Source organism: Dryas octopetala, chromosome 1 (genome assembly GCF_963921425.1).
Source record: "Dryas octopetala chromosome 1, drDryOcto1.1, whole genome shotgun sequence".
In the NCBI taxonomy this organism is placed as follows: domain Eukaryota; kingdom Viridiplantae; phylum Streptophyta; class Magnoliopsida; order Rosales; family Rosaceae; genus Dryas; species Dryas octopetala.
Genome location: NC_141366.1, coordinates 19,713,356 through 19,726,994, shown reverse-complemented (window position 1 = coordinate 19,726,994; position 13,639 = coordinate 19,713,356). Strand labels below are relative to the sequence as shown.

Below are 13,639 nucleotides of genomic sequence, written 5' to 3'. Positions count from 1 at the left end.
TGAAAGGGGAACCTTTTCTTTATTACTTATCTAAAGATAGTTTCAAAACTATTTCAATTGGTGGCATTTACATTAGCCAATTGTTTCTGGCATGCGTCATTCATGCCCCCATTTACAGCTACTCATATGCACAAAATTCAGTTTTAAATTCCATTTGTTTTAGACCTAAAGTTTCAGTGTCCACCCTACATCAAAAGTGGTTACACGAATTACAGATTTACCAATAACTTAAATGAGAGGTCACAAAACATGGAGTTGTCACTTTATTATCTCATATACAATGTTCTGTCCCAAGCAAATTAGCAAAGGTTGCTCACAGGAACGTTTGAAAAGGGTGCATATATATACAAAGTATAATAGAAATAAGTACATGGGAGTTTTTGAAAGCCTAATTCTTATTTATGAGAAAACAATGTCAATGCATATATGTTTTGTTTATCTACCCCCTCACATTATTTCAGCATCATAAAGGAGATGACATCCAACACCAGTGTTGAGCAATTAACAAATGGACCCTACTGGCCCTGGAGTGCCTTTGAAGTGTTCATATACACCATCCCATGTTAGGTGCCCCTGCTTAGTTTCAAGAACTTCGCACCACGAGGGGCCAGTAGGGTGATTGTGCAACAATCTGTCCCACCCCTTTCCTTAACTCAGAAAAACATGAATATGAGTTGCATTATGTACGTTCTATAAGGCACTTCGCGATTGAAAAGCAGCTTTGGTCTCACAACTTATATTCATTTTCCTGTTGGAGGTCCAAAGAAATTGTGTTCCTCCTAGTGATTTTCTGTAACAAAACTTCCTCTGCTGTGACTCTATTCTTTGAAGTCCACACCCTGAGAAACTGTAGATGGTACATACCAGAAAGTAGTGTATAGTAATGATTTGTCAACAAAGGTGAGAAGACCAGAAGATAGGTAGAAACCGTTGTCCGTATCCGACTATGGTGCTTACATTCTTGTTGGCATGTTTGCCTTCGTAAATGTCATACTAACATCTTCTACTTACCCAGAAAATGGGGCATAAAAAGAATGATGTCAAGTAACATTCTTAGACGAGAAAATACTTCAAAGCCTTCAGATGTACCAACAATCAGAAAAATAAATTAGTTTAAAAGCACGATGATCTTTGAAGTCTTAAAAGCGTAAAAACAAGAGTAAGATTCAAGAACAGAGAAACACAACTTACTCGCAATGCTTATGGCAGCAATCCAACAATCTATCAACATTTATATCATTTGCATACTGTTCTCCGACCATTTCACTCTCCTTGGCAAAATCCTTCAACGCCGTCCACTGATTTAAAATACTGATGATCCTTCTAAGCTGTAGCAAAAGTAAAGGAAAGAAAGAAAATACTGCAAACCATATGAACAGGGTACATGATACAGTACACTGATTTAAAATACTGATGATCCTACTACCAACTTAATTTCATTGTAACTGTAAGTTCAAAAACTTGACAGAACAGGATACAGCTGTAGTTCTAGCTTTTGATTTTAAGCCACCTAATTGGCAGTCAAGAAGGTCATCTTCAATCACATCGGATTTGCTAACTAGAACTGAAACATACTGCTGGAGAGCTGATGGGCTCATTTCATTTTCCTGAACTCGAACCAGTAACCTTGCAATGATGCTCCAGAGTGCACTCCTTGCTTCTAAATCATCCGAAGAAAAGGGAAATATATCCAGCAGACCCTGTAAGAAAGGCAAATCTGGATGGATACAAAGTGTCACTTCCACTTCATGAGGTGTTATTCAACCAAAAGCATATGATGATTAATTTAAAAAAACAATAAAAAGTGACAAGAAATATAAATAATTTACCCTGCAATATCTCTGAAGCTAGATTAGCTACATCTGAAAGAATATTTGCAATTAAAACTGCAGCTGTAACACAAGAATTTGCAACCTAAAGAAGAAAAATTCTGTGAGTGCTAATCAATAACCATAATTTTTTTTTTGCAGCATATCAAATGGTAAACTAGAAGGAAAACAGTACAAAACATTGCATTATGCTTCAACAGGAATCGCACAATGGTAGATTGATACAATAGAAACCTCCGGTAAAATGCCCACCCATAACCCAGCAAATAAAGTACATTACAAATTTAGACTGTTTCTGTTATATAATATGATATAGTGTGTCCTTCTCTTTTTTTTTTTTTTGGGTTCAACAACATTTGATAACTGCATTTTGAAACATCACATTCCTTCACAAAAACATTTTGGCTCCCACTTTGGTAAGAGATTCGATTATCACTTTGTCATCGGCTTCACCATACTTATGTTAGAATATGAATATCCATTAAATAGTACAGGAGATTCATAGTTCTCTATGCATCATTCATATCCTTGGTTATTTATTATATGTCAACAGAATCTTTTCTTTAGAAGATAAGTCAAAAGAATCTTTACAACACTACTTTCTTTCTTTTCAAAGTCCTCATTTTCTTGCTCATATTCTTATTCAAAGACATGTAAAATCACACTGTACACAAGGTTTTTTTTTTTTTTTTTTTTTTTAATTTGGAAAAATTACTATAATATCTATTGAATCAAAGATCCAGGTGCAGAGATTACGCACTACGTAGAATATCCTTTTCAAGAAACAGTAGCATTTGTAAGCAGTCACTTAGATATATATAGGCCCATTCAGATGCGGATGTTTGCGCCCAGTGCCGAGCGCTCAGTTGTTGTTAAAAACATGCTACCAAGCGCTCGGAGGCATGTTCGCATGTTCGTTCGTCCGCACCTGATCGAATATATATATATATAAATGATTCTTCCGTTAGACACTAGATTTCTTTAATACAAAGTTCCTGAAACATATAAAAATCTAAGAATGTTAATTCTATGTTAAATAAATGATTAGTTACAAACATTCAGCAAGTTGCCGATTGCCAGATCATTAGCAGGAGGCAGTGAAGAAAACAGCACCACCAAGAATTCCATAAATATGGACATTATACAGTAATACCCACAGTTTATAGTTTCCATGTGAGCTGAAATGTACCTCAACTTTATCAGGGAGTTTGACCAGGTCACAAACTAGTTGAAACAGTTCCTTGCTTGAACAGATCTCTTGGGAATGACCATCAATAACAGAAAGAGCTTCAATGGCACGGAGGATTACATCAAGAATTGGGTACCTGGAATTGTAGAAAAATGAACATCTATCAGAATAAACTTACAAGTTAGAAGTGCATTTTTTTTATAGACTTACAAATACCTTTTATATAGAAAAATTCACACAAGGCCATAAATTGCAGACTGACATGACCATATCAACAAAACTATAGCCTAAACTAATGCAAGACAATTATCTCCTCAGTAAACACTGGAATCTTCATTATCTATAATAAAACTGTAGTTAAAATGAAACATCAAAATATCATTAACATAAACAAAGAACCAATTTAAGACGTAGATAAGGAAATTGCTTCACTGCACAAGACAAAGTACCCAAAAAAAAAGTGGAAGTTCTCCGTTCACATAAGAAAAATAACTACCAAACTTGTATTCATTTTGTTAGCCCTTCAACTGCAAATAGAATGTCTACACACCTTTCAGGTACTCTTTCAGTCATTAATTTGCTCATTTCAAAATCCAGGAGATTAATTAATAGACTTGCTAGACCCAGCTTCATTAAAGGTGGAAGGAGAGTATGCACAACTTCCTGTGAACTTTCAACAGTGGCTAACAATAGTTCAACACTCTGTTAAAAAAAAAAAACAAAACAAAATCAGTTAGACACTTATTAGTACTTTAAGATTCGAACTAGTAAAACAGACTTTTCATGATGGGAAAAGTCTGTTTCATTTAAGATTCAAACTAGTAAAGGTTATTTGGTCAATAGTCCATTTCATCATGAAGTCCTCTGGACAAGTTATTATGTTAAACATCAATTAATTATGCTCTATCCATTAAATAAAAGTAATAGTATATTAATCATATAAGAAATTGAAATAAAATAATTAAAGCTAATTATTATAGAAAAAACGTTCCCACTTTTCAGTTTTTTATTTTATTTTATGAGAAACAGACTTTCATTAAATGAAAATAAAGTAGTGCATACTACATAGTACAACAGTGGACAAGATGTTCCCACTTTCCAGTTTTTTTCATCCATATTATGATTAATCAAGCAGTCCTGCAGCCAGTACCGACCCCAATTCGGCAATTCCCACACCTTAACACAGAGTTGGCAGATAGACTTTTCGACTTCATAGTCCATGATACTCTCATTGGTGAAGCCCATTTGTACATTATTCTTAAGACTGCTGTTTGTTCATCAAAAATAGAGAAACACCACAAGCTCCGGGCAAAATTGCAATGATATAAACAAGAATAACCAAAGGATTTACTTAGGCAAACTTGTCACATATTAGTGTATATAAGGTAATTATATACCAAATTCATATAGGTAAAAACTGAATATATGATATCTGCTACCTTTTCTATAAGATGTGGATTTAAGCTATTTTCTGTAATCCATAAAATGCGGCTCAGGTTTTGTTCAGACTGCAATGCCTTGGCCCAAGTAATACGTTCACTACTTTGAAGACCCACAGTTAATAACCTGTGACAATATAATAATTGTAAGAATAGTTCACAGCTTTAAGTTAGTATGATATAGTACATGTTAGGGCATGAAGGATATACAGGATCCTACCTAACAAAATCACTAGGAATCTTAAAGGCATTGGAAATAATTTGTAAAATGACAACATCAAGCGATAGATACCTGATATATCATTATATCATAACCACACAAATATGAAAGATAGAGTATGGATTGATTTCAAAGTGATAAATTTCCTTGACAAACCAAGGAAAATACAATAAGCATTTCAAAAGAGGAATTCCGACTATAATACATACATAATACAACATATTAGGACATGAAATAAGGATAATACAAGATATCATATACAACTTAATACCAAATACGATAAAACCAGATCTAGAAAAAAAATATAAATAGGAATCGTAGATGAAACTTGCATATTACCGGCAGGCTTCACATAAGCACTGAGCATCATCCAAAAACAACTGATCCACAATTCTTTCAATTAATCCATTTGTAGAGACTACATGTTTCATGAGAACTTCATGACAGGCAAGGTTTCCGATAATTCCAAGGCTAATTTCCTGGATTAAGAAAATCAAATATAGTCACATGCATTGAATGAGAGAGAGAGAGAGAGAGAGAGAGAGAGAGAGAGAGAGAGAGAGAGAGAGATAAAGAGAATGAATTTCAACTCAAAACGCAAAAAGGATGTCATAGCATAAGAGGAATTTGTCTAACCGTAGCACGCACAGACTGTGAAACCATAAGATTTGCTAAAAGCACTTCAAGTACAAGGTTTTGCACCTGCACAGATAAGTTTATGTCCAGCCCAGTGAATACAAAAGAATGCAAGTTTAGACAAGAGAAACAATAACCAGATAGTCATAGATAAAGCTAAAACAAATCAAAACTACAATTCTAGCCCCAATTTTTTCTTTTTGAAACGTCGACATTCTGGCCATTGCATATGATACTCTTTCCAATAAATAGTTCTAGTAACGACAAGGAAGTTGGAAGCTATGTCAAAAATCATAAACTATAAATTGGCTTTATCATTGTCAAATGTCCTCAATCATCATGTCATATTAAGAATCACTATGGAGATAATCTAAGGGTTAGGATTACAGTTTCCAGTGTGTACTGTGTGCATCTGATGAGCATGTCTTTAAATCAATAACTTAGACTCCACTGTATCACAATTGAGAATTCTGCATCCAAACATATTCAAAATAAACAAGAAACAATCAAGAGGAATCAAAAGCTAAGAAAAATATCCCAAGCACCATGAGTTCTGCATGAGTTTTACTTGCAGCCAGATCCCATAATATGCAACCATACTCTTCCCAAGCTTCTTCTCCCACTGGGACACCATGACCAGGCGGTTCAGATCCATGATATAAATCTTCATTTTCTCCTGCCTCAGGAGCATTTTTATGAAAATCATCAATGATCTCCATGCTCTCAGATCCATCTGTTGATGAGTGCAGAAATCTATCTCTAGATGGAGCGGGAGCACTTTTTCCCATGTGATCAGTAGGTAATCCTTGCACGGGGGCATCAGTAACATCACTATGTGAGTCGTGATTATTACTTGCATTAGCGGGTAGAAGTTTCCGTATCAGAGATATCACATAACTAGGATCTACTGTTGTTGAGATGTCAAATAACTGCAGTTGGAAAAACATTTTGAACTTTAAATTATGTTGACCAAGTATGCATGAAATCTTGCTCTTATACAAGTCTCTATGCTTTATATGTGTTAGCATGCATCCATGTATGCTTGTGTTTACGAATGTGTTCAGCATGTGCTTCCCATCAACAAAAATTTGTTTGCTTAATCAAAATATGATGGAATACACATATATACTAAGTTAGGTGGTAAAGTCTCTTTGCACAATGGACAAAAACTTGGAATCCCAAACCCACTTTACCCAAGTAATGGTTTACCATGTAACGGGTCATTACTATTATGTAAATTAAAACAGTTCTCACGTCGAAATCAACATATATCTAAGCTGCATACACATTTAACAGTGAATAAATTGAAAAGCATAGAATACCCACATCCCCACTCGATGTTTCCAATCAAAAGAACCTTAAGAACAAGAATCTAAACCCAGACACCCAAATACTTCGAAACCAATAGAGGAGAGAAAGAGAAATTAAGATGAAACGACGGCCGTTGATGGTTACCTCATCGGAGGGAGCAGAAGGGTGATGTGCGGGTGCCTCATGGTCGTGAATTTCTCGTTCTTCTTGGTCTTCTAGAGGTACTGATTTTGAATCCACAGCCATTACCACCAGCTTTAGACGAGCGTTGGTTGTCTGCTAAGTGCTAACCGCTTAGGTTTCCCTCTGTTTTCAAATTTTCTGGGGAATGAATTCCTCTCTTTTTCTTTTCTCTCCCCGCTAAAATACATTTCTTCATCCTTTTTATATATATTTTTTTCTTACACTAACTTAAGAGTAAGGTTGGGCATTAAGACCGAAAATACTGAAACCATACCGTTCCGTGTCATTCCGTATCATTTGATCTCATTTCGTTTTTTTTTTTCAATCCCGTACCGATCTCAAACGGGATGGGATCAGTCATGAAGGTTCAATACCGGGATGGTCCGGTCTCGTACCGATTAATTAAAATTTAATTAAAAATTTATTTATTTAATTTAATGGGCCCAAATATCATTAAACCCATTTCATTTTTTAACTTTCAGTCTTTTACCCAAAAACCCAACCCACACCCGTGAGGCTCAATGGCCCATGACTCCCAAATGGCCTAAAATCCTAAATGCCTGAATCGTCTGATCCCTAAATCAATAATTCCAAATTCCCAATTTTGAAATTCAATCGAATCACTCTTAGACTTCAGTTCAGACTTCCCAATTCTGAATTTCCCAACTTCAGACTTCATTTCAGACTCCCAACCCTCTCCCAGCGGCCACTCTCCCTCGTATCCCACTTCAGATGAAGCCGTCGTCGTCGCACCAGCTTCTCTGGCCATCGCACCAGCTTCTGTCGCCGTCACCACAGCCTCTCTCTCCCCCGCCGTCGCCACAGCCTCTGGTCATCGAGTCGCATCGCACCACTGCGCCAGCACATTCGCACCAGTCTGGCAGCCTTTCTCCCTCTCGCATCGCACCACTGCACGTCGTCGTCGCCCAACTTCTCTAGCCAGATAATTATTTGATGAATGTCTGGCCAAAGAATTATTCAAATTGAATAATTGAATTTTTATTATTTTTTTGTCTGGAATCGGGATGGTATCGAACCCGTACTGAATCACTTTGGTACGGGACAAAATGGTACCATAATCCCAAAACCCCCATCCCACCATCCTGTACCAATTCCGAACTCAAATCATGAGATGAGAACGGGATAAGGTAAGTCTCATCCCCCCATCCCGTGCCCACCCCTACTTAAGATACATCTCATTTCCCACCCTCAATGATTTACTTTTTTATTTTTAAAACCACCGCATTCGTAATGTTACTCAAACTATAATTTATGACCCGCAATGGGTCATAGTTGCAATATTATAGCTAATTAAGACGACTTGTTAGAATTATAATAGATCATGAATTTAAGCTCTTCTAATGTAATAAAAATCAATAATTTAAACAATAATAGAAATAAAGACATTTTGATTGCTCTTTTTCTAAATTCAATAATTTTTTATTTGTTTAGTTTTTTTATTACATAAACTTTTTATTTTGTGTTGAGCCGATTTGATTTTGGTAATTTGATATGATATTTGGTTGGCTTGGAAAGGAAAGAAAACTAAGAATTTGACCTTAGTTGATAGAAATCTAGCTTTTTTATATATTTTTTGTCCAATAATTAAATCTTATTAGAACTGCGCAAGTTGAGAAAGATAAATTGAACAAGTAATACCAATTTATTATCTTTTCAATAAAAATGTCAACAATATCCTTATTCGAATTTCAATTATGGAAATGTATAGGGAAGTTAAGTAAAAGAAAAAGGATCAATGATATAGTAGTCTTAGATTGCACAGCTAATTGTCCAAAAATGCCTCACATACTAAAAAAAGAAATCACATTGGCACCATGTAGCTTTCTATTTGAGAGTATTTTCATGTTAGTCATCAATTGAAGCCGAAGATGAGAAGACGAAAACGGTCTCAAGTAAAAGGGTAGTGCCAACATGGCTATGTGCGCAAAACTAATTAAGAAATTAAATTTTTAATGGTTTTTGGGTGTAGTGTCCAACAAAATTGAGTTTTTGGAGTAAAGTGTCAAACAATTTTGTTTGTGAGACGAATGTCAAACAATACATAATATCGGGATGAATATGTAATTAGCCCTTATTTTTATAACTAGAAAAACTGTAATAACCCTAAATGAAAATAAGTATATGAGAAAAAGAGCAAGATTACTAAATGAGGATAATATTAAAATATCTGCAATAATCCACTGTTGGTTAACCCATCCTACCATATGCATGGTTGCAAGCAGAGCTCTCGGACTCTGCAATGGCTCTGACTCCATGGCCGCACCTCCTTCAACTCCCACTTCACTCTTCAGCCCTCTCCTCTCACCTCTTTTACTCGCAATGTTCACTGACGCCGATTGGGCTGCGAAAGACCGAGGTCTCTGCACTCTTCTCTCCGATTTCGGTTAACGTCGTCTCGGTCTCGCCGAGACCCAAGTGCTTCAGATCGGCGACCGCGGAGGACCGATTCAGCGAACCCGAAACCATATCCGATGGCGAAGACAACGACAGCATTAAGGCCCAGACGACGACGACGATGACGAGTGGTGGTTCGTTACGGGTTACGACGTCGTCCACCACCAGTGACTCTCTGTCTCTCGGGATTCGAGAGCCAGTCTACGAGGTCCGTTGCAAGCAAGCAAATTTCGTATTAGTATTTCTATTACCGCTTAAACACTGCGATTAATGCATTAATCCAAATAATTAACCAATAATATGTATTTACTTATTTATTTTATAGGTGGTAGAAGTGAAGGCTAATGGGACGGTATCTTCTAGAAAAATAAACAGACGTCAGCTTTTGAAGTCAAGTGGTGAGTGAAATATATCCCCTCTATAATTTATTCATTTAATTATAGGAAACTACTATACAATTTGCTTATTCAAGACAGTTGTATTTATTGCGTAAAAAGCTATGTTTGTAATGCATACAATATTGCTCATTGAAATTGAAATTGCTAGCTAGCATAGCAACATGGTTTGGATTATTTCTTTTACTGTTTCTGGGATATGAGTGTTTTTCACCCTCAGGTCTTCGTCCGCGTGATGTCCGGAGTGTTGACCCTTCACTGTTTCTGACAAATTCGATGCCCACTTTGCTGGTATGATGCCAACTTCCATTTAGTATTTCATGTTAGCTCTTGTAAGTTGTAATGTTGTTGTGTGTGAGAACATTTATATTCAGAATTTACCTGTATAAACATTTGAAGTATAGCTGCATAGATAACTTACTTTGTTTTTGTTTTTTGGTTTTTAAATATGGCTGATATTGATATCATATTTACAAGACTTTTCTGAATCCACCTCCTAGGTCCGCGAGCATGCTATTCTGTTAAATCTAGGCTCATTACGTGCAATTGCAATGCAAGAGCGTGTCCTTATATTTGACTACAACCGGTGAGCTTTGTATTTTGGAGCACACTAAACTGCTGTATCTAATGACTTTCAGTTTTTGCTTAGGCAGTTCAAAGCAAATAACATTGGAAAATTTGTTGCATGTGTAGTAAAGGAGGGAAAGCTTTTATGGAAGCATTGTTGCCTCGACTGAACCCCAAAAATATGAATGGAGGACCATCTATGCCATTTGAACTTGAGGTTAGTATTCCGATCACACAATATCTTCATACTGATGCAGTAAGGCAATTTGATCTTTGTGGTATTTTCAGGTTGTTGAAGCAGCGTTGCTCTCGAGAATACAGCGTTTAGAACAAACATTAATGGATTTAGAACCTCGTGTGAGTATGGGAACATAGTGAGTATTTTAATTATTTTGCTATGGCTTTTTAGGTACCTTTTTCTTCTATTTGTAAAAAACTGTAACTTGGCAAGAAAATATCTTTGGGTTGACCAGTCTAAACATCACGTGTCAGTTGCTGTTGCTACGCAATCTACTGGTTTACAATAGTACTCTGAAAAAAATTTGAGGTTCTGGAAAGATGTTCCGTACAAAATGCTTCATTTAATTGTTTATATGATTAAATTTATGTTGATAGTGGTCAACAAAAAGGAAAAAAAAATTGTTGATCAAATAATATAATAGTGGTAGTTTTATCTACTTATATGCCTCTCTCTCTCTCTCTCTATCTCTCCCCGGAATGCACTGGTCAATATAGACTTATGATTAGTTTTCTTCAATTTTCTTCAGGTTCAAAAGTTACTTGAGGTTTTGCCAAACCGGTTAACTGCTGATATACTGGAGCAACTTCGTATTAGCAAGCAAACCTTGGTATAGTTAATGCTTTTAACTCAAATGGTAAACCTGGTTTTAGTGGCATATTGGCATTGACAAGCATCAGTATTAATATTATTACTTTTCTTTTGTTATGAAAGGTTGAATTGGGTTCAAGGGCAGGGGCTCTCAGACAAATGCTGTTTGATCTGTTGGAGGATCCCCATGAAATACGCCGTATATGCATTATGGGGAGAAACTGCACAATCAAGAAGGGAAATGATGATGTGGAATGCTCTGTTCCTTTAGAGAAGCAGATTGCTGATGGTAAGTTTAAGTTGTGATTACTGCAATTTACTTAGAAATGTTTAAATTGCATATGCAATCAATGAGTATAAGTTTATATTTGCTTTGAATTTGTTATTGCAGAAGAGGAGGAAGAAATTGAGATGCTTTTGGAAAATTATCTCCAAAGGTTAGAACCCCCCCTCCTCCCCCTTTTCTAAGAGAAAAGAAAATATCATCTTGCATAGATGGTATACTGATGCAGTTAGTTTTCTCTTATTCTTAGTTCGTACAACTGAAAAGCAGCATTGTTTGAAAGTTGTGCTATGGTGTTCACCATGAAAGTTGACCTTAGTGCTTCTTGCATTTGCAGATGTGAATCTTGTCATGGCCAGTCTGAAAGGCTTCTTGATTCTGCTAAAGAAATGGAAGATTCTATAGCTGTTAATTTGAGGTCTGAAACGTTGTTTTGTTTTGTTGATTTTGATTTGTTTTATAGCTCTAGAGTTTCTTCCTCAATGTGAAACTTTTACTGATTTTTTGTTAGACAACCATGGAACTCCAAAAGCTTAAGTTGTGTTAGAAAATAGGGACAACAATATATATATATATATATACATATTATACATATTTTCTGTAAGAAGGGCCAACAATGTATATCAAACCAGCATCCTTCTTCACAAGCAGCCTCATTTTTCTAATGCTAATTTTAACTGATTTCATTAATCAGTTCTCGGAGGCTTGAGGTTAGCAGAGTGGAATTACTCCTCCAGGTTGGGACGTTTTGTGTGGCACTTGGTGCTCTGGTTGCAGGTGTGTCTTTAACATGCTTCAAACCATGTCTCATGCCTGTATTAGTCAAGTATAATACTTCTGCAAGTTTGGTTATTTATTTGCAAAATCTGTTCAAAAGCGTATGGGATTCTATTGTATCCATAGTCTTGCACATCATCTTACTACCTAGGAACTTGCCATGTGTTTTGATGTCCACGATAAAAACTATCCAGGTTAACCTTAAACAAGTTAATAAAATCCCTATATGAAGATATCTATATTTTCGTCTCCTGAATTTTGAATCAATTACAACATCTAGTGGCACTGACTGGATTATGACTTGTCTAGGCTGACTATAAGAATCTCAGTGGCTACTTCAGGTTAAGAGACTATAAAAATTAGTGCTAAAGATGGTGGATAACATAGATTCCCTGTTCTTTCTTACAATATAAATGTAGGCATATGTATTTATTTATCTTTTGAAACTTTCACAACTGAAAGTGGCCATATAGCTAAAATTTGGAGTCATCTCGAAAAAAAAGAAGTTGGATGATATTAATGCATGTGTGTTGTGTCTCATTTATTGAAATCCTATTAATTGTCTGTACATCACAAATATAATCTCAGTTCAACGCCATGAAAGAACAACTTAAGTTTTATTTTGAAATAGCACATTTTTGTTATCCAGCCAAATTTGTTGTTTGACTTCTAAGCCGATGTTCTGTATTTTTGGTAATGGGGCCATGTCAAGTCTTTTTTTTTTTTTTTTTTTTCCTTCTAATTGCAGGTATCTTTGGCATGAACTTGAGGTCCTATCTTGAAGAACATGTGGTATGTTAGTTTTCTGAAGTTAACTTAATGTGACTGACTCACTTCCCATTCTCGTTGAGGTGATTGTCACTTGACCATGTGCTTGACTTGGTGCAGTTCGCATTTTGGTTTACAACAGCTGGGATAATTGTTGGCGCTGTTGTGGGATTTTATCTTATGTATTCATATCTCAAGACAAGGAAAATATTGTAACTAGAAATTGTTCCGAGTATAGGTAAAAGTTAGTCCCTTTACTTAGCACTGCCATCTCTTTGGTTTTGCCTTATGAAACTTGGTCTACAATGATGAGTTATAAATATAGAGTCCAGTGTATAGGTCCTTGGACTTACAAACTTCAATTCAGGGATTTGATTTGCTTATTGCAAAACTAAGACCGTGAGATTCAATTGTTTTTCTTTTATGACTTATGCAAACTTATCAGCATCTCATCATTTTACAGGTGATTTCATAGGTCAAGAACATTCAGCTGCCAATTAATCGGTAGGATTTTCAATACCATTTCAAGGGCTATATGAACTTCTACCCAATTTCTCGTACAAGATTGCAGCAGTCGACATGAGCTTTAGAATTCGCTCTTGTATACGCAACAAGTAGTCAACAAGTAGTGTGGTATTTTGTGTACGCAACAAGTGTTTGTGGCCCTGTATATTTTGGCCAAGCTGAAAGCTGGACTGTATTCTTGAAGGGCTTGAGCATTAAGAAGTAGAACTCATTTCATAGCACATGAGGCATTGATTTAAGGTGAGAATTGAAATTCGAGGTGACAATATAAGA

At 35.9% G+C, this 13,639-nt stretch overlaps 2 protein-coding genes across 3 annotated transcripts; one reads left to right on the top strand and one right to left on the bottom strand.

Annotated features, from left to right (window-relative positions):
* Positions 1-263: 263 nt before the first annotated feature.
* LOC147298935 (ARM repeat superfamily protein) lies at positions 264-6,973 on the bottom strand. Of its 2 annotated transcripts, XM_086256551.1 has the most exons (11): positions 6,769-6,973; positions 5,859-6,242; positions 5,314-5,379; positions 5,017-5,156; positions 4,458-4,584; positions 3,569-3,720; positions 3,019-3,154; positions 1,830-1,914; positions 1,479-1,717; positions 1,192-1,328; positions 264-1,077 (listed from the first exon to the last, which is right to left on the bottom strand). In XM_086256551.1, the coding sequence occupies exons 1-11, from the start codon at positions 6,868-6,870 to the stop codon at positions 1,071-1,073; spliced, it is 1,575 nt and encodes a 524-aa protein (XP_086112677.1). In that variant the 5' UTR covers positions 6,871-6,973; the 3' UTR covers positions 264-1,070. The 2 variants fall into 2 exon arrangements, with proteins under 2 accessions (XP_086112677.1, XP_086112685.1); XM_086256559.1 differs by lacking the exon at positions 264-1,077 and having other exon boundaries at positions 1,188-1,328.
* A 2,003-nt stretch (positions 6,974-8,976) lies between these two features.
* Positions 8,977-13,587, top strand: MGT10 (magnesium (Mg) transporter 10). Its single transcript, XM_086240356.1, has 14 exons — positions 8,977-9,430; positions 9,548-9,620; positions 9,838-9,908; positions 10,118-10,203; positions 10,311-10,401; positions 10,473-10,541; positions 10,952-11,032; positions 11,137-11,302; positions 11,405-11,450; positions 11,634-11,714; positions 11,991-12,073; positions 12,822-12,865; positions 12,962-13,079; positions 13,305-13,587. The coding sequence occupies exons 1-13, from the start codon at positions 9,068-9,070 to the stop codon at positions 13,055-13,057; spliced, it is 1,350 nt and encodes a 449-aa protein (XP_086096482.1). The 5' UTR covers positions 8,977-9,067; the 3' UTR covers positions 13,058-13,079; positions 13,305-13,587.
* Positions 13,588-13,639: the final 52 nt, after the last annotated feature.

Coding starts and splice junctions, on each gene's coding strand:
- LOC147298935 (XM_086256551.1), bottom strand. CDS start 6,870: ATGGCTGTGGATTCAAAATCAGTACCTCTAGAAGACCAAGAAGAACGA. Junction 4,585..5,016: donor TGCTTATGTGAAGCCTGCCG/GTAATATGCAAG, acceptor ATATTGTCACAG/GTTATTAACTGTGGGTCTTC. Junction 1,718..1,829: donor AGCTTCAGAGATATTGCAGG/GTAAATTATTTA, acceptor GTATCCATCCAG/ATTTGCCTTTCTTACAGGGT.
- MGT10 (XM_086240356.1), top strand. CDS start 9,068: ATGGCTCTGACTCCATGGCCGCACCTCCTTCAACTCCCACTTCACTCT. Junction 11,033..11,136: donor GTATTAGCAAGCAAACCTTG/GTATAGTTAATG, acceptor TTGTTATGAAAG/GTTGAATTGGGTTCAAGGGC. Junction 12,866..12,961: donor CCTATCTTGAAGAACATGTG/GTATGTTAGTTT, acceptor GACTTGGTGCAG/TTCGCATTTTGGTTTACAAC.